This window comes from Oreochromis niloticus, linkage group LG14 (genome assembly GCF_001858045.2).
Source record: "Oreochromis niloticus isolate F11D_XX linkage group LG14, O_niloticus_UMD_NMBU, whole genome shotgun sequence".
NCBI classification, from domain to species: Eukaryota; Metazoa; Chordata; class Actinopteri; order Cichliformes; family Cichlidae; genus Oreochromis; species Oreochromis niloticus.
This window is the reverse complement of record NC_031979.2, coordinates 1,973,972-2,000,706: the sequence shown is the minus strand read 5'-3', so window position 1 is coordinate 2,000,706 and position 26,735 is coordinate 1,973,972. Positions and strand designations below refer to the sequence as shown.

The 26,735-nt window shown below is 41.2% G+C and overlaps 1 protein-coding gene across 3 annotated transcripts; it reads left to right on the top strand.

Annotated features, from left to right (window-relative positions):
* The first annotated feature begins 5,473 nt into the window (after positions 1 to 5,473).
* On the top strand, positions 5,474 to 26,294 carry LOC109200673 (kinase suppressor of Ras 1). 3 transcript variants are annotated; one of them, XM_019356251.2, is made up of 4 exons: positions 5,474 to 5,610; positions 6,237 to 6,469; positions 25,669 to 25,809; positions 26,138 to 26,292. In XM_019356251.2, the coding sequence occupies exons 2-4, from the start codon at positions 6,275 to 6,277 to the stop codon at positions 26,186 to 26,188; spliced, it is 387 nt and encodes a 128-aa protein (XP_019211796.1). In that variant the 5' UTR covers positions 5,474 to 5,610; positions 6,237 to 6,274; the 3' UTR covers positions 26,189 to 26,292. The 3 variants fall into 3 exon arrangements, with proteins under 3 accessions (XP_019211796.1, XP_019211797.1, XP_025754324.1); XM_019356252.2 differs by having other exon boundaries at positions 5,509 to 5,610; positions 6,154 to 6,469; positions 26,138 to 26,294; XM_025898539.1 differs by lacking the exon at positions 5,474 to 5,610 and having other exon boundaries at positions 5,637 to 6,469; positions 26,138 to 26,294.
* Positions 26,295 to 26,735: the final 441 nt, after the last annotated feature.

Genomic DNA, 26,735 nt, shown 5'->3' with positions numbered 1-26,735 from the left:
ATCCATTCGCTTCCGCTTATCCTTTTCAGGGTCGCGGGGGGCGCTGGAGCCTATCCCAGCTGTCATAGGGCGAGAGGCGGGGTACACCCTGGACAGGTCGCCAGTCTGTCGCAGGGCCAACACACAGGGACAGACAACTATTCACACTCACATTCACACCTAGTGACAATTTCGATTATCCAATTAACCTATCCCCACAAGTTGCATGTCTTTGGACAGTGGGAGGAAGCCGGAGTACCCGGAGGGAACCCACGCAAACACGGGGAGAACATGCAAACTCCACACAGAAAGACCCCGGCCTGATGGTGGAATTGAACTCAGGACCTTCTTGCTGTGCGGCAACAGTGCGTGCCACCGTGCCACCGTGCTGCCATTCTTTTTTATATAGATACTTTAATTCAGTTCATTTTTATTTTATCATTAAAAGCTCCTAAAAAGTATTTTGTTCTATCTGAAATCATTTGTCTACCTAAAAGTGAATTTTGATATTTATCTCTAGGGTTATTAAACAGAATTAAATTGTGTCCAATGAAATTGTTCTACTGTGATAGTGCGCATGTGGAGCCAGGCGTGTTCCTGTGTGGGCCCTTTCCTCCGGTGTCTGTCTCTGGGCAGAGCAGCCATCCTCTCACTTGGGCAGCTCACCTGGAGCTAATCCGTTGCAATAAGCAGAGGTTATTTATGACCAGCGTCACCGTCGCTTCACCACCAGTTCGTCAACTCACCTATGTTGGTGACAGGCTCACTCTTCTCGCTCTGAATCCACGTCCTTGTATGGCATACCTTGCTTTCTATATCCTCTAGCTGCATTTACTTGCCACAGTTCCACACTGCAACAGAACTCACCTTTTGGACACTGGTCACAACCCTCACCGGATTCACACCACACTTGAGGAAGAAAATACCGGCCATACTCACTTGCCTGCCCTCTTGCCACCGCAGCTCACCAGGAGTTCTGGAATTCAGGTCAACCCATCTTTGTTGCTCTCAGTTCACCACTCGGACCTCTGCTTCCCCCTCCAAGCCTAAGACTCCATACACAAAAAGCAAAATATTGAGTCATGCCATATGATCTCAAATTCCACTGTTATCTCTGAACCAGACCGTACACCTACTCACTCCCTTTTCCTCTTTCCTGAGTGTGACCTTGTGACCACCACGCCACCAGTCTCCCCTTGTGTTACCTCCTTTAGGCTACCATGTTAGAATCCTTACCACACGCCCGGTTTCCAGGTTATGTCCCCCATGTCAATATAACTATGTGTTTTGTGTTAAATAACATTTTTGTATTAACTTGACTTTACTGTCTCTCCACGTCAATCTTGCACTTGAGTCCAGTTTTGTACAGGCCTTTGGCACCACATGACATTCTACTGGATTTTCCTTGCATAAACAAATTCTGAACCAAATATATGCAGCTCAAGTTCCTATGATGAATGTATTGTGTAAACACGTTTTGAACTTATCACATCGTCGATAATGAGTAAGTTGTTGTTATCTGGAGGTAAAAGGTCATCGTCACTCAGAGAATCTGGTATCCCATTCACAAAGGTGTCTTGATGCATGCTCAATCATCCAGGTAAGTAAATCCCAAACGGTTGATTCTGTTCATCTGGATGTCAGTTTGATCACAGTGTTTTTTCTGTGGGGTTCATATCAGAGCCCTTCAAGAGATATGTCTGAAAATGTCTTATTCTCTTCAACATATGTGCCTTCATGAGTCAAAGCTAGTTTGTCTCTAAGGTTTTGAAAATTCCCATGCAATATGATGCAAGAGTGGCGTATGAAAACGACTCTATTTGTATATAAACTATCAGCCCTATGTCTCGCAATATATTTTGCATGCCTTTCACCTCAACATCATTAACACAGTACCTTCGCATTTCTGCCTGTAAATCTAAGTGTTTCTTGCAGAAAGCATTGTACCACACCATGAATTTCACCTTGTCATTTTCATTCATGTTACCATAGCCATAAAATAGAATTACATAACATAGAATTCATTAGCTCTTGTATTAAATGTGGGCGGGAAGAAACCTTTTTCAGGGTTATCAAATCCCAAGGCAGACAGTGTTTTGTCCAAGCACATGGGCAGAAAGAAATATGAATCTATCCATCTCTGATCATAGGCTTTGTCATACATTGGAATAACATGACTCCATCTCATCGTTACAACTGGGGCGATACCTTGTGTGGTGGGGCGGTGCCGCTGCAGGGGAGGCGAATGCACCTGCAGGGCATCCACAATTGCGCCTCGCTGGGTTAAAAGTATTTTGGGTCCTGGATTTAAGTATTGTTGTTGATGTGAGTCGGGCTGTGAGCTGCAGAGCTGCAGTCGACTGAGCGTGTTTCTAGCAGCAACCGTAATAAGTGTTAATAAAGAATGCTAAAAAGCATGTATGTGTGGACGGGCCTGCCATGTCATTACCTTGTTCAGCAAAGTATTAACAAAATAGCATTTAGTGGAAGATGAATGCAGCCACGCACTTTAATGTGTTTAAACAGAATTTCTTCCCTTGCATGTCCATTGCACACACAAAACTAGCCTCATGCGTGCGGTAGTGGGGTGGCTGTATCTCAGGCGGTAGAGCAGGTCATCTACTGATCGGAAGGTTGGTGGTTCGATGACTTGCAGTCTGCACATTTCACCGTCTGTGATGGTTAGTTTTGACACATCGATGATGCAGATGAAGATGCATATATTGCATTTGAATTTACATGCATGACACAGAGGGGTTTGGTAAGTACCGTAGCAGTAATTACAGTAAAAGTTTGCCCCCCAAAAACACTGTTGTATTTTCAATGACATAATAATGATTATTGTGTAAATACAAGTGTATTGCTTGAGGGTACGGTGTGTCATGTGTTGTGAAACACTGTCGACTTTTATAGTAAAATATGACGATTTTAACATTTAGTTGTTTTTCACAAAGTCAAACAGGTGGTTGACCTGTGTCTGGAAAACTTTTCTCACGTGGTTTGTTGAGCAGGGTCGTGTGTTGGTCAAACTACCAATTTGACTTACAGAGTGTAATATAATAGGGTGAGTGGGGGAGGGGGCAGCAAAGCTCACAACCAGAACAGGTGAAGTAAACAACCGCAAAAAGGACATTTTACTTGATAAAAAGACATGCTGTTTAAACAGTCACAGTCAGAGTCACATTATGTTTTACCAAGGTAAGACAGATCCAACAAAGCCACTTCTAACATGCAAAAACCAAATAGGTCTTCCACTCCACAATTAGACATGAAAAGGCTTTTTTCTCCATTTCCAAGTTAAAAGACAAATCCAACAAGGCTGCTTCTAACAAACAAATTTACCTTTCAGATCACAGTCTAAAAAACAAGTAGGTCTTCCTATAAGGCTTCTCCATAGTGTTAGGATAAAGCAACATTTAATAATTGGATCCTTTGTCTATAAAAATAATTCCTCTTTGAATAAATGCACACTAAAAACCAAAATAGACACTTGATAAAACAGATAAAATGTTGAAACCTAAATAAACACAGCCACTAGGTGGAGACAGGTGTGGGAGTTGCGTGGAAAGAGACGAGGCAGCCTACGAAGAGAAAGTCCTGCAGGTGGCAGATTGGTGTTCAGAAAACCACCTGGCACTGAACACCAAGAAAATCAACGAGATCGTTTCATAGTCAGGAGGCAGAGCACTGACTTAGCCCCCTGTAAATCAATGATGAGTGTGGGGGAAGGGCATTGGTCACCACAGCATTGGTCAAGAAGGCTCAGCAGCAGCTCCACTTCATGTGGGTCCTCAGGAAGCACAATTTGGACTACAACATGCTACTGACCTTCTACTGCTCATCCATCAAGAACCTGCTGGCATACTGTATCACACTATGGTACGGCAGGTGCGCCATGGCAGGCAGGGAGAGGCTTCAGAGCTGCCCTCTCCCCTTTTATACCCCCCACACCCTGCTGTATCAGCAGAGCAACAAATATCATCAAGGACAGCTCCCACCCTGGTTTTGACCTGTTCAACCTGCTGCCCTCGAGGAAATGCTACAAGTGCATCAGTACAAAACCTAACAGACTCAAGAACAGTTTTTTTTTCCAAAAGCCATAACCACCCTGAACTCATACATGCACTGACTACACAGTCTAACCCAGTGGTCCCCAACTCCCGGGCCGACAAGTTGTTTGGTAACAGGCTGTAAGAGTTGAGGCTCGGGTATGAAATTTATGGTTTTCAGGCTTTTTATCGTTTTTTAGCATTATTTTTTTAAATTGTTTTTATTGTTAACTCGGTTTCCCTGGGTCTTTTCCTGTGTGTTATGAATAAACCTTCTTTATTTTGGTACCAGTACTGGTTTTATTTTGTTGTATTTATCTGTGACACCTTAAAGGTCCGTGAAAATATTGTTGGACATAAACTGGTCCGTAGCTCAAAAAAGGTTGGGGACCGCTGGTCTAACCTGCCAACCCAAGGACTTCCCTCTATAGACAAATAATACGCGCAATAACACCGTATATAAAATCCCTACTTATTCTTGAATATGTATACAGCACCGCAGAACTGTGCACCTTACCCCCCACCCCTGACATGTCTGCACTAGTTAGGAGTTGCTTTTAATCTCATTGTACATGAGTATAATAAAAAGGTATTCACTTCTTACTCAGATTCACCTGAAGATAACGTATTTCATAATACAGAGAAATGGGGGCATGTCAGTATGCAGATAATATGCACAGTGTAGCCAGATTGCACAAGCCTTTTGGTTCACAAGATTTCAGCCTTACTAACATAAGAAAGGCCTATTTTGTTCTTTTGTGGTAAAAAAAACAAAAACATATGTGGCTGTTTCATGAATCGGATTGTAATTTTGTGTAAGAATATTTCCATGCACATGTAAATGAGCACCATTGTGACTCATACTGAATAAAAAATGTAGTCTGTTTTGTAAATATAGCCATCTAATGCTTCAGAAAGGATAATTCTTAAATAAATGCATTACCAAAAACAAACTTATGTGTAATCAATTCATTTAAATTAGTAATATACAAAACATACATTATACCAAATGTTTAATATTTATATGGCTTATTATACTCAACATGGAACAGTGCTACAAAAAACATACAAAACACATATCTACCTCATAAATATTTATAAACTTAACTATTCACAGTGAAACAACATAAAGAATCACGCAACAAAATAGAGATTAAAATATTTAATATATTCCTGTCTGGAGAAAATTCTCTTTGAGAAGACTAAAATTTTACTGCGTTTCCTGTTGTCACTCATTTTCTCACCTTCCCAGCTTGTTGTCTGTGCAGTGGCTGCTCTCTCTCTCTCACTCTCAGAAGTCTCGTACCTCCCTTATGCTTCTGTGTGCGTGTATGTGCTGGGTCTGTAACCCCTCCCCCTTCTTCCTCAGTGGACCAATAATTGTTTGCTGCGGACACTCAGACGTCACATAGTAGCCCAATCACGTACGACTTGAACGGGGTAAAAATCAGGGGGCGGGGAGGGAAAAAAGTGTATCCGATTCCCAGGCAGGAACCGTATTCTATCGTTCACTTCAAAGAGCCGGCTCTATAGCTGTTTTTGTTCCTGACCGACACGACACATCGCTTGTGTGAGCTTTATGGTGGGTACTTTAATTTGCAGTCTACGGCCATTCCACCCGAATCACAACACTGACAATACTCCGATGGTCGCACTCATAAACATTCATGCTTTTCAAAAGTGACGAAAACATTTGAAGGATATTTAATATTCAAGCAAGTTGTACTTTGGGGGGTTAGCTCCTCTTATTTGTCATGTGTCAGGTTGCAATACAATGTTAAAAGCTTGAAACTTTTACTTTGAATGCGAAAGGTCTCAGTTTCCGGTGTGCTCCACTTTTTCTCGTTTTCATTTTATCGTCAAGAACAAGCTAGGTATAGAGATAAGCTGGTTCCTAGGTGTGTTTTTGTTCAAAGCAACAATAAAACAGGGAAAGTTTTCGTGTTATTTGGGAAACATCACCTGTTGAAGAACCAGCTCATACATACACTCAAAACTGTCATATTACAGCTTCGGCTACTTTATATTAATTAATCTTACACAGACACAAGTTTAGCGAGAAGGTTTTGCCGCTGCATTTGTTTTATTCTTACATATCTTGGTGAAACCCACTGAACACTAGTAGCAGCTGAAGTACAAACACGGAAACTTGTCAAAGCATGCAGTGTTTGGAGGAAGCGCTGACGGCAGTGTGCGAAACGTCTTCAGGTCGCAGTTTATGACACAAGTCGCGCCAATGTGGTGGAATGGACGGAGCTGTGGACAGAGGAGACAGGTCGGCCCTCAGCAGCACGGCGAAACCAACAGGAGCTCAGGAAGCTCTGCACCAGTGCCGACTCATCCAGCATCTGGTGGACATCTCGATCAGCAGCCTCCTCTCTCTTAGGACAAGATGCGCCGCATCCAACGACTTCACCCGGCGGGAGATCCGTACTTTAGAGGTACGTTTAAGATCCATAGGTGACCCAGGGTTCTACCGGCTGTTTATCCAGTCTTTTGCTTCTTTGAAAGCAAGAGAATGATTGTATTGTATACGCAATTTAAAGACATGCTACGCCATGTTATCTCTTAGATTCCGTGACATAGAAAGGGTTGTTCACTTTGCAGCAAGTTTTTATTTATTTTTTATTTTATTTTTTTAAATTACCCTCTCATACTATATTTTAATATGATTATAATAACTATGAAAGGCCGAGGTGGGTGGGGTGGGGCTCTCGAATTTAAAGTTGGGCAGTCACACAGGAGTTAACTTTAGCTTCAAGTGCAGATTTCTTAAAACCTTCGAAGACGTATGTCACAGACGGTAAAGCACAGATTCAAACCAAACAAAAAATTATAAGGTTGAACTGTATGTAGCTTCTTCGGGTCCAGGGTGCTCCTGTCAGTCATGCTGTCTCACTCTCTTCACTACTGTGGCTTTCTAGGACACTTCAGGAGGTTAGCATGTGTAACATGTAGTTTTCCTACAATGACAGCTCAAATATTTACATTATCTCAAAGTCTGTTGCAGCATTGATGGACACCACTTCCTCCCAAGGTGCAAAAAGTGATTATTTGTCCCTGATAGTAAATGCAATATGTCAATATGCAGCTGATTGTTTATTTTCTGCAGAGCCATTCCTGTACCTGCCACCAACATTCCAGTTTGTTCAACATAGTTCAATTCAGTTCAGCTAAGGAAAAATTTAAACGTCATTATATAGCACCAAATAATGACATAATTCATCACTGGGCCTTTTACATAGTGAGGAAAAACTTTACAATATCATAGAAAGAATCCTTTTGAGTTAGCACTTTAGCACTCGATAGTAGGGAATCACTTTAATATTAACATTTTAACAGCTCACGTGACTGTGAGCTGCCTTTGTTTACTGAAAATGATCTCAAAATCCTTGAAGATGTAAAGTGAATTTTTTTTACAGCAATTTGTGCTTAGGGTTGTGTTATTTTTTTTTATTTTTTTTTATACATCAATTCATATATAAAATTATATATTGAATCTTGGCTGCAGCTCAGGAGGTAGAGCAGGTCATCTATTCATCCGAAGGTTAGTTTGATCCCTGGCTACTCCAGTCTGCATGCCAAATATCGTTGGGCAAGATATGAAACCCGAGTTTCTCTGCGACACATCTATTGGAGTACGAATGTGTGTGAATGTTCGATAGAAAAGAAACACTCACAGAAAAAAGTGCTTATATGATAAAGTGCTTTCAGTGCACAGAAATAGTAGAAAAGCACAAAATAAGAACCAGTCCATTTACCATTTACCGACTAAGTTTATGGCTGCATGAGCTGCTAATATGCCAGATACACAATAAATGCACCACTTGCTCATACCTGGTACGGTGCAGCAAGTTAGAATAGACAGATCGTCAGTGACTCTTAAAACCTTATCAGAGATTAAACAAAGCATAACAATGTTCTTCATAGTCTTAAAGGTTTCCATATATAAAATGAGTTAGTGTATATGTGTATGTGTGTATATTTACACACATAGCAACACACAGGTTAAGAGTCCTATGTAGTATTTTTGCTGCTCCTAGGAGTGCACTCTTTTGGACAGAGATCTCGGATGTCAGGGACCACTGTTGCCTTAACTTTCCACATTGTTGGTATTTCTCAAGCTTCTCATGTTCTTTTTCCTGATGTTGCTATCATTTGGTATAGCTACATGTGTCATTACTCTTCATCACTCTGCTTGTCCACCTTTACTGTATCTGTTGTTTAGCCATCACCAGTTTGTCTGTCTGTATCTGAAAATTCCACAGGATCTTAGCTCCAGTCAAGATCCTGTGGAACCAACCTGTCCCATTTTGATCTTGCGACTTCAATGTCATACTAGGCGCACAGATATTCCTATATACTGTGCTAGCCACTTGGTTATGACGTTCCATATATGTGCTACCTGCTAGCATCTTGAAACCTGCTGTTATGTGCTGCATTGTCTCAGGGGCATCTTTCCACAGCCTGCACCTGGGGTCTTCCGTGGTGTGGTAGAACCCAGCCTCTATGGCTTTTCTGCTTAGCGCTTGTTCCTGTGCTGCCATGAGTAGTGTCGCTGTGCGACAGTCCAGTGTTTTCCTGCCACTCCATCTCAGCCACTTCTTCTATTTGCTAGTGGTGCCTGTCCTTTCATGATGTTCCTCTTCTTGCTCCTCCTCCTTGAATTCCTGATGAACGCTCTTAGGATCCTGGTGATCATGTACAGTTCTGGTATTCCAGGATCCATGTGGGGAGCATTGAGTCATAGGCTTTCTTGATCAGTCTGGTCTCTCAGTGTATGCTCTGTCTACCAGTATCTGATGTTTTGCCCCTCTGGGTGTTTCTGCCAGTTCCCTTCTGAGCCCTGTCAAGTGTCTATTCATCTTAGCCAGTATGATGCCTGACAGGAGCTTCTGTGTTGTGCTGAGGTACATTGTTGGCTGATAATTGGATGAGACAAGTGCCTTCTGATGATTCTTGGGGATCAGGACTGTCTGGCCATTGTGGGTGCATCTCATCCATGGAGTGCAGTTGACTTCTTTAGCCAGTAGCTCAGTAGCTGTGAAGTGAATAATTTCTGGGCATGGTGCTGTCCAACTTTTCATACTTGAGACCTGTTTTTTTTTGGGGGGGGGGGATGTCTGCCTCTCTGATGGTTACTGGACCCTATTCAGGGACTATGGTCTGCTGTTAGCTTTACTAGCCACTGAACATTGTTATTTTGTGTTGTGTCCATCTCCCATATGCTCTTACAGTGTTTGTGTTGTATAAAAGAAGATTCTCAGGCCATCCTCATGAAGTCTGTTTCTGCTTGTTTGTTCAAAGACATTCACACCAGTGGCCTATTCAGTGTCATTTTGTTTTTGTTTTTCCTTTTCCCTGAAAACCGTCTTTTGTCTAATCATTTCTTAATAATGTTTAACTTTACAATAATGCATTATACAGCAGTTGGGAACACATTTCACTGTAGTAGATATCGTTCTGAAAGTGTCTGTAACTAAATTTAACAATATAATTCCTCCACCATTATCTTCTTCAGTACCATGTGCCAAAACAGTGCAGATCAGCTACTTTTTTCCAGCATTGCAGCCAGGCTGACAAAAGTCAGAGCTCTCTTAAGCCAAGCATTCCTTTAACTTTAACTAGTAATGACTTCATGAATTTTTTTCAGAAATAAAATTTTAACCATTAGACTAAAAAAAATATTCAGAACCATCTTACAGACCTATCATTTTGTACAGCTACTGTCGATAGTCTTGATATTTTTTTAGACTTTGTCCAATTGATCTCTCTGAGTAAATTTCATACTCACTTCCTACAATTAATCAGTGTGTCTATTATACCTCCATTCGTACAAGACTGCTAAAAGATGTCCTACCAGTCCTTAAATATGATCAATCTATTTCTATTAATGGGCTACATGTCACAGGCCTTTAACATTACAGTAATACAGTAAACCGTCACTTAAAAAGCCTCTGTTGTCACTGTTGTCGCCTCTTGGCCAGGACTCCCTTGAAAAAGAGGTTCTTAATCTCAATGGGACTTTTCCTGGTTAAATAAAGGTATAATAAAAAAAAAAAAAGCCATCACTTGACCCACCTATCTTGGGTAATTATAGGCCAATCTACAACTTTCGTTTTAATTAAAAAATATGGAACCTCCATTAATGGTAATGAGCACAAAAGGGGTGTCCAAATTCATCCTCCTGAGGACCCGGCCTTCGCAGTCTACGTGTGCCTGGTCCTCCGAAGGTCAGGTAGGCTAGAAGTGAGCGGCTGTGAAACTGGACGGTCTAGCCTTCAGTTTTGCGTCACCGCTGTCTCGGTGGAGTTTAAACTCGGCCGTCTGCTCCTTGCTATGTAAAATACAACAGGACACTGGCGTAAATTCTCGATCATCTCGCACTTCTGTTTAATCAGTTCTCCGTTTGACGTTTATTCAGCTGTGTGAGAACTATAACTTTAATCTCACCCAAACCGGTTTACTCAGGAACAAATAAAACGCTGGAAAAAGCCAAACAATAACATTTTAAATGATCTAAGTGACTTATATATCATGTTTAACCTGAGTAGCGAAAGACCGTGGGGGGTTTGAAAACGATGTGTGGGGAGTGGGCTCTTATCACCCCGGCTAGTTATCGAGCTGGTGTGTAACAGACATCTCCGAAAACGTCGGAGCAAAAATTTGCAAATACGTGATGTCTTGATGAACTGAGCAGATATTTGAAGTTTACACAGCTACATTCTCGCCTGAAAATATCTTAACAGTTTATTTTGTGACCCAGAAAGAGTAATAAGAGTAATACTAGAAAAATTTGCATTTCCTGCGAAAATGCTGTGTGGATGCCTTAACGCTGAAGCTGTCTGCTGAAAAGTTGAAAAAGATGAAAAGTTGCAAAAAGTTGTATGGTGGTGAAAAAAAAAATGTTGCCCTGAGCAGGATTTGAACCTGGCTCTCCTGGGCTCAAGGCAGTCACTCATCTCACTGAGCCAAACTAATTCTCCAAATGAAGAGGTGGAGAGACCGACAATTTTGCTGAAATGAGCAGCAGCTGCTGAGAATTGTTCTGATAAGAGGTGAAAAGGCTGAAAATTTTGCAGAAAAGAGGTGAATCAGCAGAATTTCTGCAGAAAAGAGGGAAAGAAGCAGAACGTTGCGCTGCAAAGACGTGAATGAGCAGAATTTCTGCTGAAAAGAGGCAGAACAACTTGGTTCTGCTCAAATTCACCAATCAGAGGTACTGCCTCTGTCTGCTTCATCAGGCTGTGTACTTGTATGTATTTCTGCCATGGAGCGTTAGCAAGAATCTGAGGTCCATATTAGAAAAGCTGCTAAAATCATAAAACTTTGCAGAATTGTAATAAATTAGCAATATAAATTACAGGTCTGTGATAGTGTATAAATTTGTAGTGAAAAAAAAAAGGTTGAACAAGGTGGGATTGAACCCACAACCTTTGAGCTGCAGAGCCGTGTCATTACTGATTGCGCCACCTGGAAAGGGGGCGGGCGTCTAAAACACAGAGACTTGAGCAGCAGTTGCTGAAAACAACAGAAAAAGCAGAATTATCTGCTAAAAAAGAGGTGTAGACGCAGACGTGCTTGATGAAGATGGCTTTATGTGTAAGGGTACACTGAAGAGTGTCAAGAAAGCAGAGTGCATGCAAGCGGGGAAGATGTATAGCAACTGTCACAGGTAGGACTCGAACCTCTGCCACCGGCTCTCACGGCAGCTGCTCAACCCTCTGAGCCAAATGAGGTCTGGTTGCAAACAAAGATATGATGAGAGGAAAAATGTGCACTGTGGAGCACAAGCTGAAATTAGCAGAAAAGAGGTGAAGAAGAAGAACTTTGTTCTGAAAAGAGGTGAAGAAACTGAAATTTGTGCTTAAAACAACTGAAAAAAACTGAACTTGTAGCTGACAAGGGGTGAAGGAGATGAAATTTTTACTAAAAAAAGAGCTGAAAAACTGAAAATTGTGCTGAAAAGAGGTGAAAAAAGCTGAAATTCTTCCGAAAGAGCAGAAGAGGCTGGAACTTTTCAGCTACTCATTGAGCCAAACTGGTTCTCACATAACTGTAAAAAGGTGAAAAAGCTGACAACTCTAATAAAAACAGCAGAAGAGGCTGGGATTGAACCCACGACCTGTGAGCTGCAGAGCCGTGTCATAACTGATTGCGCCACCTGGACAGGGGGCGGGCGTCTGAAAAACAGATTGATGACCAGTCACAATTAGATTGTGGTGAGAGGCGAAAAACGCCGTTTTTTGGAGTTACAAAACGTCGTGTAACTCAAAAACTAGGAGGGCTAGCAGCATAATTCTTGTACTGGGTGAATCAGCGGACTTTGGTGTACTTTGACTGCGATTTTCATTGCTCTTTGTACCTCCATCACGGAGATATGACGAGAGAAGAAACGGCTTCATTTTCGGAGTTTGAAAACTGAGAGGAGGACAGATTTCCACCCCTCAAACAAACGTAATTCATTGCTCAACGGTAAGATAATTGTAAAAACTGCTTCCACTGTGAGTGTCAGCAGTGTCTGAAGATATATTGGCACAAGCCTCATGTCCTAACTTTGCTTTGTTAAAGAGATATGGCGATTTGAAAATGCCTCCCGTTTCAGAATTTCAGCTCTGAATTTCAAAACCTCCCCATAGACTTTGAATGGGGAGTTTTCAGACCTTGTGTCACTTCGAGGCAAATTGCGAAAAAACGGTAAATCTCACAATAAAAATAGTGACATTGTCTGAAAGCCAGCAAAAATACCTACGTTTTGATGTATAATTTGTGGGGGTTGAGTGGAAATTGAGCGAGTAGCAAGAAGTTGTTCGGACATGAAGAGAAAATTCAGAACGGACCAGCACTCACTCTGAGTTAATTGCATAGCAACCATAGGATGCATGTATTTTCTGAAAAATCACAATTTTGGAACTGAAAACTTAGAGGTATAAAATTAAAACAGTAGAAGATCTGAAAAAGCTGAATCACACAGGAATAGCCTAATAAGTTGAGAACATTTTAAAGTTTGAATGGAGTTTCTAGGTGAAAGCATGAGGAAGTAGTTAAGTTTCAAAAACAAGCAAGTTTTAGTAGAGTTGTGGAAGTTTTCCATTCATTTCAATGGGACAAATTAAAGGAAAAAAGTGTAATATTTTAAAAAGTATAATAGTAATAAACACCAAAAGATATAGCACACATTAGCAGAAATAGCAGAACAGTTTAGAGTTTGAACGGAGAAAATCGGTTGAAAACTGAGGGAGTAGTTAAGCGGCAAAGAAAGTGGCAACTTAAAGAATAAAGTATAAAGAATAAAGAGAAACAGGAACTCAGTAGTGTGGATGCCTTTGAGGGCATCCACACAATTAAAACTTAGTAGCGGCCGGCATTGTTGGAAACTGGGCCGTGCTAAGAATTCTGGGATATGGTGGGCCACGAAGGATACACCCGACCCATCCTTCAAATTCGGGGGGAAAAGGAGGACGCATTTTTCGGTCGCATTTGGAGAAGTCCACGAATTTGGACAGCCTTCGTCGCGTCGCTGTGACGTAATCGGCCTACAAATGCGGCCTCAGGAGGATGCAGCCCATGAATGTGGACACCCCAAAGTCATTAATGTCAGGCAGGATATGCTGGGGTGCACATTCCCCCCCGATACCTGGCCAATAGAATTCTGGACTTTTATCATATCCCATGTGATCAGCCATCCAGTTGTAATGAGCTGCCTGGAAAATCATTTCTTGGTGGCATTTTGGCACCAACAACTGGGTATGAATAGAAGAATAGAATAGAATGTCTTTATTGTCACTATACACATGTACAATGAGATTACAGAGCATCGTCCTGCTCAGTGCACACAGGTGGGAAAGAAAGGAGGTGAGGTGCACAGTTCTGCGGCACTATATACATGTGAACATAAATATTGATCAAAAATATCAAATATACAAATATTGGGGAATAAATAGTGTTATATATATATATATATACAATGTGGGCTCTTGGACGTAACTTAAGTATTGCACAGTGGTGATGGTAGTTGTGTAGTCTGTATATAGGGGTGATTGGGATCGGGGGGGGACGACAATATTTCAGTGCATGTGTGAATTCAGAGTGGTTGTGGCTTTTGGGAAGAAACCATTCTTAAGTCTGTCAGTCTTGTGCCGATGCACCTGTAGCGCCTACCCGAGGGAAGCAGGTTGAACAGGTCAAAACCAGGGTGGGAGCTGTCCTTGATGATGTTTGTTGCTCTGCTGAGGCAGGGGGAGCAATAAATATCCATCAGGGAGGGGAGAGGGCAGCTGATGATCTTCTGTGTTGCTACTCTCTGAAGCTTCACGCTATCTGCCTTAGTGCAGCTGCCCTACCATACTATGATACAGTATGTCAGCAGGCTCTCAATGGGCGAGCGGTAGAAGGTCAGCAGCAGGTCGGAGTCCTCAGGAAGTACAGCCGCTGCTGGGCCTTTTTGACGACCACTGTGATGTTGTTTGTCCAGGAGATGTCAGCAAAGATGAGGACGCAGAGAAACCGGAAGGTGTGGACCCTCTCCCCAAACTCACTGTTGATGTATAGGAGGGGCTAAGTCGGTGCTGTGTCAACTTCAGGAGACACAGCACCGACTTAGCCCCTCCTATACATCAACAATCTTTTTAGTTTTCTTGGTGTTCAGTGCTAGGGTATTCTCTTAACATCAGGCTGCTAGCTTCAGGACTTCTTCTCTGTAGGTTGCCTCGACTTGCTTTGAGATGAGTCCGACTTCAGTGGAGTCATCAGCAAAGTTGATGTTGTTGTGGGTCAAACTGCAGTCGTGGGTGTAGAGACAAAACAGGAGGGGGCTCAGCACTAGGGATGGGTATCGTTTAGGTTTTATCCGATACCGGTGCCAAACCGGTACTTTTGAAACTGTGCCGGTGCTTAAACGATGCTCGAACCGGTGCTTAAAGAATGGAGAACACAAACTTTGTCCAAAAACCTCTTATGTTTTTATTTTTAGCAGTCTCTTTTTTTTCTGCAAAATGATAACCAAGTTACCCTTTTCTGTTGATACAACATACCTCCTTTGGTTGGAACCGGTGCTTAAACAATGGAAAACACAAACTTTGTCCTAAAACCTCTCATGTTTAGCTGTTTTTTTTTGTAAAAAGATAACAATGTTAGCCTTTTCTGCAGCTATAGGGCATATATGGTATCACTCTATCAAACGAGAAGACAGCCGCATGTAACTACGACGGTGTTTGCTAGTTCACCTTACGTGCATTAATTTAATAACGTGGTTAGCCTACTCAACGTAAATTACACATGAACAGCATTAAGCTACTCACGCAGAGAAGAACAGCTGCTGCTGTCGTCATCATCATCCATCATCATTTCTGCTACACTGGCAGGGCTAGGGGCCAGGACTCTCCTTTTCGGGTTCTTGGGGGGATGTTGCTAACTCCGGGTCCGATAACAGGCACCACACCCGCAGTAGATGTGCTCAGTGTGAGGTCTTGCAGCAAGCTATCAAATACGGTGCATTTCTCGGCTTTTAAAAAAACGCTATGCGTCGCCAGGTGTTTCATCAGATTCGAGGTGTTACCTCCTTTACACAGTATCACCTTAAAGCACTTGTTGCAGGCTGCTGAGTTTGCATCTTTTGCTGTGAAGTACAGCAAGACTTTTGACCGCTTCGCCTTGGGCATTTTTAATCTGTAGCTCTGCTCTAAAAGAATATACTTACCTGGGCTCGCCTACTATCCTTGGAAAGGTAAAATGATTGGCTAGAATCCAAAGTGTATGACATCTCAAGAAAAAAAAAAAGCACCGAAATAAAGCACCGAAATGTGCGCTGCTTTTCGGTCTGGTTACTACCTATTATGTCAGTAAAGGGTCAGCACACAGCCCTGTGGGGGAACCGGTGCTCAGCGTGGGAGTTCACTGCTAGGAACACCCGTCTGACATCATGGTCCTTTACAGTGAGTGGAGTGGTGAAGGAACCAGGTGAGGATGAGGATGATAGCAGGGCTAAAGCAGATGAGGGCTGGTGTTGTGGTGTTTCGAAGCGGGTGAAGAAGCAATTTATCTCTTCTGCCAGCTACTCAGGTTTTCTGTTTTCACAGCACAGACTCTGTGGTTTATGCCCTGCCACACCTCCCGTGTGTTGTTGCTGGACAGGTGGGACTATGCTTTTTTTTCTGGTCTGTCTTGGCTTTTTTAATTCCCCTTTTTAGATCAGCTCAACCAGCCCTGTACAGAAGTCTTCCGCCTGACCTGAAGACAGTGTCACTGGCTTTGAGAAGTGTGCAGACATGGCTGGTCATCCATGGTTTTTGGTTTGGGAAAACCCGAATGGTTTTGTCCACAGTCACATTTCCGATACAGAACTTGATATAGTCCAGTACTGATTTTGTGAATGTTTCTAGGTCCTGGTGTTAAAATATGTCCTAGTCTGTCTTTGTGAAGCAGTTCTGTAGTTTGGCCAGGACAGGTTGTAACAGTCTTTGTAATGGGCCTGGACTGCATCTGAAGGGGTGTAGATTGGTGAGAGCAGGAGGGAGAGGTGGGCAGACTGGGGGTGGGGTTTGGCTCTATAAGCGTGCTTAATGTTGGAGTAAACATGATCTAGGGGAGTGCAGTCTTCATGTCGACCTTATTAAAATCACCGCTGGGTGGGCCGCTGCTGTTCGTTAATCGTGTTCAGCAGGATGGAGAGCGCCATGTTTACATTGGCATCAGGTGGAATGTACACAGCTGTGATGATCACTACTAGGGCTGCTCGATTATGGCAAAAATGATAATCACGATTATTTTCACTGAAATTGAGATCTCGATTATTTGACGATATTTAACAATAACAATGTATTGAATAATGGCTTTAAAGATTGTCAAAAAATAATATAAAATAGTGTGCAAATACTGATTACAGTGCAAATGTTTGCAATATAAAAAATAAATGAAAAATGTAAACATCTATGTTTAGTGAACTTCAAAATACTGCACAATATTTGATCCACGTCTGACTCCGCGAACCCATAATGTTTCCACCAATGTTCCCTCAAATATTTCATGTGTCTGAGCGAACACACAAACTCCCTGAGCGGTCCCTTGGACCACTGTGAGCGACATCAGACGTGTGCACTGTGGTCACGCCAGCATCTAATCCATTACATGGTTTATTAAAGTAATCAAATTACAGCATTTACATTTATGTTAGACTACTTTTAATTAACTGCTTTAGCCCACTTACAATGAAAATGTAAAAAATCCTGTTCATGACCTGTGTAGTATGTTAACACTATTGGAAGTAAAAATAACTTGAACTCCAATTTTGAAAACACAACTTTCTTTCTTTTTTTTCTTTTCTTTTTTTTTCATAAAGCTCTGACTTGTATTATGAGTATGAGTCTGTGGTTTGGGAGAGTCCTATAACTCTGTCTGCAAAATACAGTATATAATGACCAATGTTGGGCAATTAATTATATATAGTTACTACTTCAAAAAAGTAACTCAGTTTGGCAAACAACAAAGTTTTTTGCAGCTATTTTTTTTTTTTAATGCAGCCAAGGCGTTTTTTTTAAACAAACACTTCAAACTATTTACAGAACAATCAGCTGTTCTGCATCAAATCTGATGCCACACAAATTATTTGTGCCACTCCAAAAAATAATTTCTGTCCACTATGAGATAAAGGAGAACAACAGCCTGATACCTGCAGGCCTGACAACAGGAGATGTATCACTCCTGTAACACCTGTAACATTCAGCAGCCGCCTCATTGTTCTGACACACACAACAAAACTATTGACTACACTACACACTAACTACACAAGATTTGCGCTAAACGTCTCAAATCTCTCACATCTCAGAACACCGCCGTCACTCCTAAAACTTCCCCCCGTTTCTTAATAGCTAGATGCCACGTTGCCATATCATTTTTTGATTGGTCGACACGGTACTTTTTTCGACCAATAGGAAAGGGTGGGGGGTTTTTTGGTTTTGTTTTTGCTCACAGGCGGAGAGTGCTTTCAAGCGTTTTCCTTATAAGACGCCGTTTTTACCGTTTCTTCCCGCAGTAAATATAAACAACGATAGTATTCAGGAAGAAAACCAAACATTGCATATATTTTTATCATAACTCTGGTTTTACGTGGCCTATCAACACAATTTAAAAACTGGTGTAAAGTCTACACTTTTTCCGTCAATTGTTCCGTCTGTCCTGCTCACATCTCCAATGGTTGTACACGTTGTCATTAATGTGGCTTCACTGCACATCAGCCATGCCGCTTTGCTAGCTAAAACACCGGTGTCGGCACATAAGGACGCTGTCATAGCCTGTCAACGACGTTGATTGGCTGCGTATATACGAATGTGACTCGCCTTATTGGCTGGACTATAGGATAAGGTGGCATCGTTCTAATCCCATACAGGAGCAGCCAGTCACTTACTGACTAACACTGCAAAACAGAATTGTTAAAGTTTTAATTTTAATTTCAATTCAGGTTAGATTTTTTTTTTTTTTGTGCGCAACGCAGATTTTCTGTGCGCAGAGACCGTGCCAGCAGTGCACAATTGCGCACGTGCGCAGCTTAGAGGGAACATTGGTTTCCACACCACTGAAGTCGTTTTACCTCTCTTTTCAACCAACGGCATTCTTTCTTCAGCAGCCATTATCCTCTCCTCTCCAAATAACTTCTGCTTAGCTTTCCGAGCTTCCCTCGGGTCCTCTTAATTGTTGTGACGCGTGTTCAAAACGCAGAGAGGTGCGCTCGATTTGCCACACGGAGCAGCGCGAGAGTAAAGCACGAGGGAGGTGCTAATAATCGGCTCAGTCATTTTTAATGATCGTTGAAAACCCAGATCGTAATCAAGATTAAAATTCGATTAATTGAGCAGCCCTAATCACTGCTGTTAGTTCTCTCAGGAAGGGGAAAAAAAAAATGCCGGCATCTTACGGACATGTACTTTAGGTTCGGGGAGCAGTGTCTGTTTATAATTGCCCCATTGTTGCACAAGCTTTCGGGTATTCCCGGGTGAAACCAGGTTTCGGTGACGATTAAGGCACAGCAGTCACGAACATAGCGATTTCCCGCTATTTGCAATTCCAGGTCATCCGTTTTATGCTCAAGGGATCTTGCATTGGAGAGATATAGGCTCAGAAGAGGTGGCTTGTGTGGTTGATTCCTTAGCCTTAGCATGATGCCTGTTTGCTTCCTCTCCCTCCTCCATCTGCGCTGCCTTCTAGACCCGACATCAATCCTGGGAGAGCCCGGTGGTCTCGCTATGCAATCTGGGATGTTATGCATGCGATGAAAGACACACGAAACAGATATCTGGTACAGGTCACCGATGTCCTGGCGGGTGTAGCAAATGTTAGCAGAATGTTCGGGGTCATCTCCATCCCCCATCCTGTGGAGTGTTACTGTCACTTCTGGAGGGAGCAGCAGAGGTGCTGGAGAGGAGCCAGCCTGAGCAACCAGGCTTTCCAGTGTTTCTGTCTGGCACTTGGACTGGTATCGTAGTCTCTCCAGCTGGCATTGGTGCACTGCATCATGCTACCGTTTGCATGGCGGTGAGGTCAGCCACCATCCCAGTTGATGCCTCCGCTGACGGCAAGGCTTGTGCTAGACAGGTGGCTACCACTATAACATGTATGGGTTACTATTGGACCAGCACAACAACTACGGCAGCCTTTGTTGGGAGTTCTTTGTTTACAATAGTCATTACAGCAGTCACAGTCACTTTCTGTCATTGCTAGCTCTGCGCTGTTTCTACCACTCCACAGTGTGTTCCTCCAGGTCCCGTCATCTTTTAATGTGCATATGGCTCGTCACCCTAACAGAGTGCTTTGGTCTCAGACTGTTGACTTATTTGTGGTTCCTAAGAGGCAGGTTCTTCCTTTTTTTTTAGGCCTGTTGTCTGTGGAACCAGCTCACAGTTTGAATTTCATGCCAGCTTTCCTCTATGATATAACATGTAGTTGGGGCTGGATAAGGTGGCTCTGAATCCTCACTTAGTTATGCTGGAATAGGCGTAAGCTGCTGGGGGCTTCCCATTAATGGTTCTTGTTTACTTGCTTGCTTACTTGTCTTTTCTCACCCAAACCAGTTGTGACAGATGGCTGCCCCTCACCAAGCCTGGTTCTACCAGAGGTTTGCTTCTTCCCACTGTCACTAAGTGCTTCCTCAAAGGGGGTCATTTAATTGTTGGGATTTTTTCTCAATTATTGTAAGGTTTTTAACCTTACAATATAAAGTGTCTTGAGTATCTTGTTGTGATTTGGCGCTATATAAAACGAATTGAATGGACGTTTGTACGGCTTTGGCAGTGATTCTCTTCTTCCTCCTTGCATAAAAGAGAGCAGATGTCCTGCTGATGGGTTAATGATCTTCTACCACAAATCTCCTCCATGTTCTTAAGACTGTGCTGGAAGACAAAGCAAATCTTCTGGGACCTATTGATGTGCCATCCTGGAGCAGTTGGACTACCTATTCTGTAGGTCCAGGTGTTGCCTCATGCTCCCAGTAGTGACACTGACCCTTTCAATCAGAAAAGTAAATCCATTCCTGTTTTGGTTTGGGTTATCTTATTGTTGCCCCCTCTAGTGCACCTATTGATTTCATTAACACCAAAGCAGTTAGACTGATTAAAAAAAACCGCTCTGCTATTTAACTGATCAGCTCAAGATTAAGATGGTACCAGATGGGCTGGTCTGAGTTTTTCAATAGAGATTGACAGACCACGTGACTTTCGCGCATTGCATGCCGGGCACTGGTGGCAAAACAATCAAAGCAATGCATCAAACGCAAACATTTGCAGCACCGCAAAACGTTCATTCTCCGGTTCCAATACCTTCTTGCTTTTTCTTTGCCCCCCAAAAAGGTATGTACAAAAACGAAGGAGAAGAATGCCGGTCCGTACAAAGACAGACTTGATGAAAAGTCAAAGAAAAGATACGAGGAAAAAATCAAAGGAGTGAAAGGGTTAGACCCTTACGAGCACACAGAGTGGACAAAAGACGTTAGCGTGCTGCCCAACTTTCACCACGCTCATATTTATAATTATACGGTTCTTGGAGTGAGTTCATACACTCATGAAGTTTTTAGTAACTTCAGGTCACTGCAACAAACCCAGATCCAGTTACCGACGGATGGGTACAGGACCTTGAAATGCACCGTGTAGAACGAAAGACCATCGTACGTATCGTAAGTTTGCCAGTCTCACAAATCGTCTTCATAAATACACATTCGTTAACCGTTTATTAATAGGACCTTTGAGCTCAACGGTAATTAATTAGTAGTGGAAATAATTTCTGGTACGCATTACAGAAATGTAGCAGTGACAATAATATTGTATGTTGTAATCGCACTGGGCAATTAGTGATACAAAACAACTGTTTTATCCTGTGAATAAAAGTATATGTTTTTGTCAATGTACCGTGGTAATAACAGAAGCGAATCGCAATATTCTGTCAGGACAATTCACTATTTATGCACAATAAACAAAGAAGCATAGCGCAACAATTTCTGTTCAGCGCCAGACTTGCTTATAACCTATATCACCAATTATGTTATGAAAAATGACGTATTAACTACAACAGAAGACTTACCTTTGTGGAAATGCTTGGAGCAGACTAACATATGAGCTAGAGTGTTCTGGGACGTTATATTTGGTCTTCGAATGGCTGCAATCCAGGCCATCCGTCGGCTCTTTGTTACTTCGGAAACATGGCTTGAACAATTTCTCTTCAACGACGTAATCCAATAACAACTGATCTCTTTACCCGTCAGCTTCCCGTGGCTGTCATGCGACCGGCTATTGCAGTTAATAATACAACAGCTTCTTGACATTTTTTGTTTCTTTTTATCGCTGTGTGACTGATTTCAATTGAAAGCCTGCGTGCGCTAGTACCTTTTGCCACGAGTTCCCAGAATCCTTTGCGGTTTTACCCCTGAATGACATCACATTTTCAGTCTCTATATATTGTATGTACATGTGAATATGCAGTGCAACTGAGGAGTGGCTGTTACTGCTCACTCTCTTGGGGGCTGGGAGGAGCACCAAGTGCTTGTTGTGTGTATGTTTGTAGCAAGAGGCTAAATTTAGCTGTGGCTCTCCCCACGCATTATGAGCAAGGCCTGTTTGGCAAGAAAGTCAACTGACTTGGAAGGCAGTGGGAGGAGAAGAAGGACGTGTTCCTCGTCTGGCTGGCCTTGCATGTTATAGGGCAAAGGTGTTTACAGTTGGTGTAACGCTGTCTGTTCATCACTTTGGTCGTTCTCTTTCTCCCTTTCCTTTGGTGAATACTGAATTCAATTTCAATTCAATTTTATTTATGTAGCATAAATTCACACGTTTACCTCAAGGCACTTTACATTGTAGATATACAACATGTATAGGATTGTTGGTAGTTTTTTTATTTATCTAAAGTCAAGTTATTGTTTGTTCAATCCAAACTACAGATCACAGTTGACAGTTGTTGCTGGAATTTCAGTTAAAATAATTCTGCAAAGGCAGATTTTGAGGGGACTTTGAACACACAGTTAATATAGTGGAACAATTTAGCCACAGCAAGGCTCTTCTCTGTGGCTGAATAGGGTAGTCTGTAAAGTGTTGATTAGAGTTCGGAAAGCCCCATGTGGTTTCCCAACTGCAGTCTCTTGCTTTCTCTTTTGTCATTTTTCTCTCCACTCTGTTTCCGCTTAGCATTTTTCCTCCTCCTTCTGACCTTTTTGTACCTTTTTGTTTTATCTTGTCTGAACAAATTAGTTTGCACACCCCCCTCTTTTTTGTGTATCTTTTCAGATGAATATTGTGAGATGTCAGAGTGCACAGATGGATGTGTGAACAAAACCCCATAGATGATTTATCCTAGAACAATGTAGGTGTATTAGATATGTTGACTTAAAATGATTAGACTTAGGCTAATAAGAAATTGAATTCATCGTTGTCTTCATCATTCTGTGTCCCCTGCGATTCTTCTTTGTTTTGTTTCTTCTTCTGACCAGAGCAGCTTTCTGCACCTTTTTCTAACACCACATTTAGACTTTTTTTCGCGAAATAATATTTTGACTTTTTTTCTCAAGTAAAATTTAGACTTTAATCTCAGAATTTCGACTTCATCCCTAAGATGAGCGATATTTTTTTTTTTTTTTTTAATGTGGCCCCTAATATGCCAGGATGGAGGTAATCAGCCTGTGCCACTGGAAATGTGCTATTTAAGCCCAGGTTGCTCTTATTGTGGTTTTAGCTTGTCTATAATCTGAACTGGGTGTTTTTCATGGGATTCTGGTCAAAGCACAGTAATAAAGGGGTCGGTAAACTGTTTGCTAATAGTTTTGAAACTGCAAAGGTGGGATCGTGTAAGTCCTGCTAAAAAAGAATATCAGCATTTTGATGTCAATAGGCGTAAAGTGCTCTAAAATCTTCTGCGAGATAGATGACAGACTGTAGAAACATCACACTGGACTTCAAACGTTTTGGATTTTTTGCCTCTGCCTTTGTACCACCTCTGCGTGTTTTTTGTAGACCTTTTATCTCTCACCTGCCTTCCAATCACCTGCTTCTCCTGTAGGTTATTACTAGTTCAGTGAATCAAATGGTGCTTTGAACTCCCCCTTTTATTTGGGCCTGAAGCAGACACCCTAAGTTAACAACAAGTTATAACCAACCTGTCAACTCTGACTGCGGTTTTAGGATTTGTAAATCTAATTATATTAAACTTACTTCTTTGTTCACTTTTTTGTTATTAAGTTTTTTTGTTAACTTTGTGGTACTTTTTCCTGTTTTTCTTGCATTTTGTATTTCTACTATTTGTCACTTTTTGGGTGTTTTTTGCTTAGTATAATAAAACTAGCTTTTTGCTCGTTTCACTGATTACTAATATATTTTGTGTGTGTTGCTTCACTACAAGCAACATTTAAGGGTTAGGGTAACCGTCCAAAGATGTGTCTCTTCCAATGGAACAGAACTGGTGGACATCATCAGCTGTGTGCCAGTGATGTCAGAGACATCAGTTACTTCACACTCAGTTTAACAGTTGACATGACCGTTAAAGAGCAGATGTCTGGTGTGGACCACTAGTCAGGGGGATTTCCTCAAGCTGGTCTGTGTCATTTCTCACTACTGCTTTACATATGTACGTTACTTGACATTTATGGTTGATATGATACAAAGGTCTAAATTTAAAATATGTCCTATCTGCCCTTTACCTACTGCTGTAATGTAATTAAAATTAGTACCCAAGCTATTAGGTGTATTTATAAAGGAATATGAAATATTATATATTTCTTTGTAAGGAAGGAATATTCCACTTCTTTGCAAACTCCTGGTTTGCTTTGGCTGTATGTTCTGGGTCATTGTCCATCTGTGTTATGAAAATTAATTTGACTGCATTTAGCTGGATTTGAGCAGACCGTGTGTGTCTGAACACCAACCTGAATCCATTTGTTTGCTTCTGTCCTGTGTCACATCATCAATAAACACCAGTTTATTTACTAAGCCCAAGCCATCACACTGCCTCCGCTGTGTTTTACAGATGATGTGGTATGCTTTGGATTATGAGCTGTTCTCCATGCTTTTTTTCTTGCCATCATTCTGGTTGGGGTTGATTTTGTTGATTTTAAGATGCTGTTGTTGCTCTTATTGTGGTTTTAGCTTGTCTATAATCTGAACTGGGTGTTTTTCATGGGATTTTTTTTTTTTTTTTTTTTTTTTTTATTAAAGCAAAGTCCAGTCTAGCCTTTCTGTTCTTGAGATGAACCCTTTGTATTTACTTTCATGCACTCTTCTCTTTTTGATAGACTTGGATATTGATAAGCCTACCCCCTGGAGAGTTGGCTGGCTGATGTGAAGGGGTTGCTCTTTACTATAGATGATTCTCTGATCATTCACCGCTGTTGTCTTGCGTGGGCATCCAGGTCTTTTTGTGTTGCTGAGTTTACCTGTTCGTTCTCTTTCTTTCTGTCTTTCTGTCTTTCTTTCTGTCTTTCTGTCTTTCTTTCTGTCTTTCTGTCTTTCTTTCTGTCTTTCTTTCTGTCTTTCTGTCTTTCTTTCTGTCTTTCTTAGGATGTAGTAAACTGTAGATTTTGCCACTTCTAATATTGTAACAATTTCTCAGATGTGTTTTCTGTTTTCGTAGCTTAAGGATGGCTTGTTTCACATGCATGAAGAGCTCCTTTAAATGCATTTGGTCTGTTCACAGCAAAATCTTCCAAGTGCATACACAACACCTGAAATCAACTCAAGGCCTTTTATGTGCTTAACTGATAATGACATAATGAAGGAATTGCCCACACCTGCCCATGAAATTGCCTTTGAGTCAACTGTCCAATTATGTTTGGTCCCTTTTAAAAGAGGGTGACACATGTTAAGGAGCTCAAACTCCTAAAAACTCTTTATTCAATTTAAATTGGATACACCGAAATGAAAGCTGAGAGTCTGCACATTATGTCAGTGTCAATAGCTGTAATTGGAATATGCTTTCAGTAAACTGGTTAAAAAACAAAACAAAACAAAAAAACCCCACATGTGTCAGTGTCCATATATATGTGGACCTAACTGTACATTAAAGTTGTTCCATTATACTGCTTATGTCACTGGAGCATAACCTGTATGAGACTTTATCCTCTTCTTTATGTGCCTTAGTGAAGTGAGTGAAGCATTTTGTTTCGTGCTCTCCACTATAGGTGAAGCTGACCAAGTACATGTGGACACAGCTACAGCTAAGGCAGAGGATACCAGAAGGAGAAAGACCTGAAGCTCTCGCTCAATACCCAAGACTGCAGGACTGGCTCCTCACAGCTGACCTCACGCCACAGTTCATACAGGTCTGTATGTGTACTTTGATTTATTTATTTCTTGGACCTGACAATATTTGTGGAATGCAATTTGTCTTGTATATGGAAAAATGCACATTATTATTATTACACATTATTTATCTACTAGTGCACATCTTATTATAAACAATTCAAGGCCATTTCTTTTTCACCTTGCATTACATTTCTATTCATCTCAAATCATTACATTTTCTTGGTCCCGTCTCTGATTTGCCTGTAAATTTTATGGTTTAAAATTAGGACATATATAATGATTGCTATGAAATTTTAGCTTCCTATATGAAGTACTTTGAACAATGGGCTTTTCTTCTACTTTCAGGCCTTTTTTCATCTACTGAACTCAACAAAATTGAAAGACATAAGCTTGTAATTTTCAAAATTGAACCTGGATCTGGAATTTGGGACAGATACACTAAATGCTTGTGTATTGTGTATTAAATATTTTAAAAAGCCATAATCTAAAGTTCCATATTTAAACACTAATAGATTTGCAACAGCTATCCAAGGACAATTTCTGAATGGTAGTTGTATTTCACAGTAATGGAAAGTAAAATATATTTTACTTTTAATGTATTTTAAACTTCCATATAGGGCTGGGTTATATGAGGAAAATCTTTTTTGGCTATATCATATGCACGATATATATCACGGTATGTTTAAATAATTATTTATTTTCAACCATATAGTGCTTAAAAATGCATTGGTATACTCATTCAAATCAAAAATACAATATTTTTTCCTACTTTGAATACAAAAAATCTGAATGAATTGAAATATTTTATTTTAACCATTTTTAACCATTAGTTGCACACAGAGGTTTTTCACAATGACAATACTGTCACAGTACATCTCAAATTACAGAAAGAAAAGAATTATTTAAGAATTATTTAATGTTTTCTTTGAGGGGGGGAGAGGTT

Coding starts and splice junctions, on each gene's coding strand:
- LOC109200673 (XM_019356252.2), top strand. CDS start 6,275: ATGGACGGAGCTGTGGACAGAGGAGACAGGTCGGCCCTCAGCAGCACG. Junction 6,470..25,668: donor GGGAGATCCGTACTTTAGAG/GTACGTTTAAGA, acceptor TCTCCACTATAG/GTGAAGCTGACCAAGTACAT. Junction 25,810..26,137: donor TCACGCCACAGTTCATACAG/GTCTGTATGTGT, acceptor TTCTACTTTCAG/GCCTTTTTTCATCTACTGAA.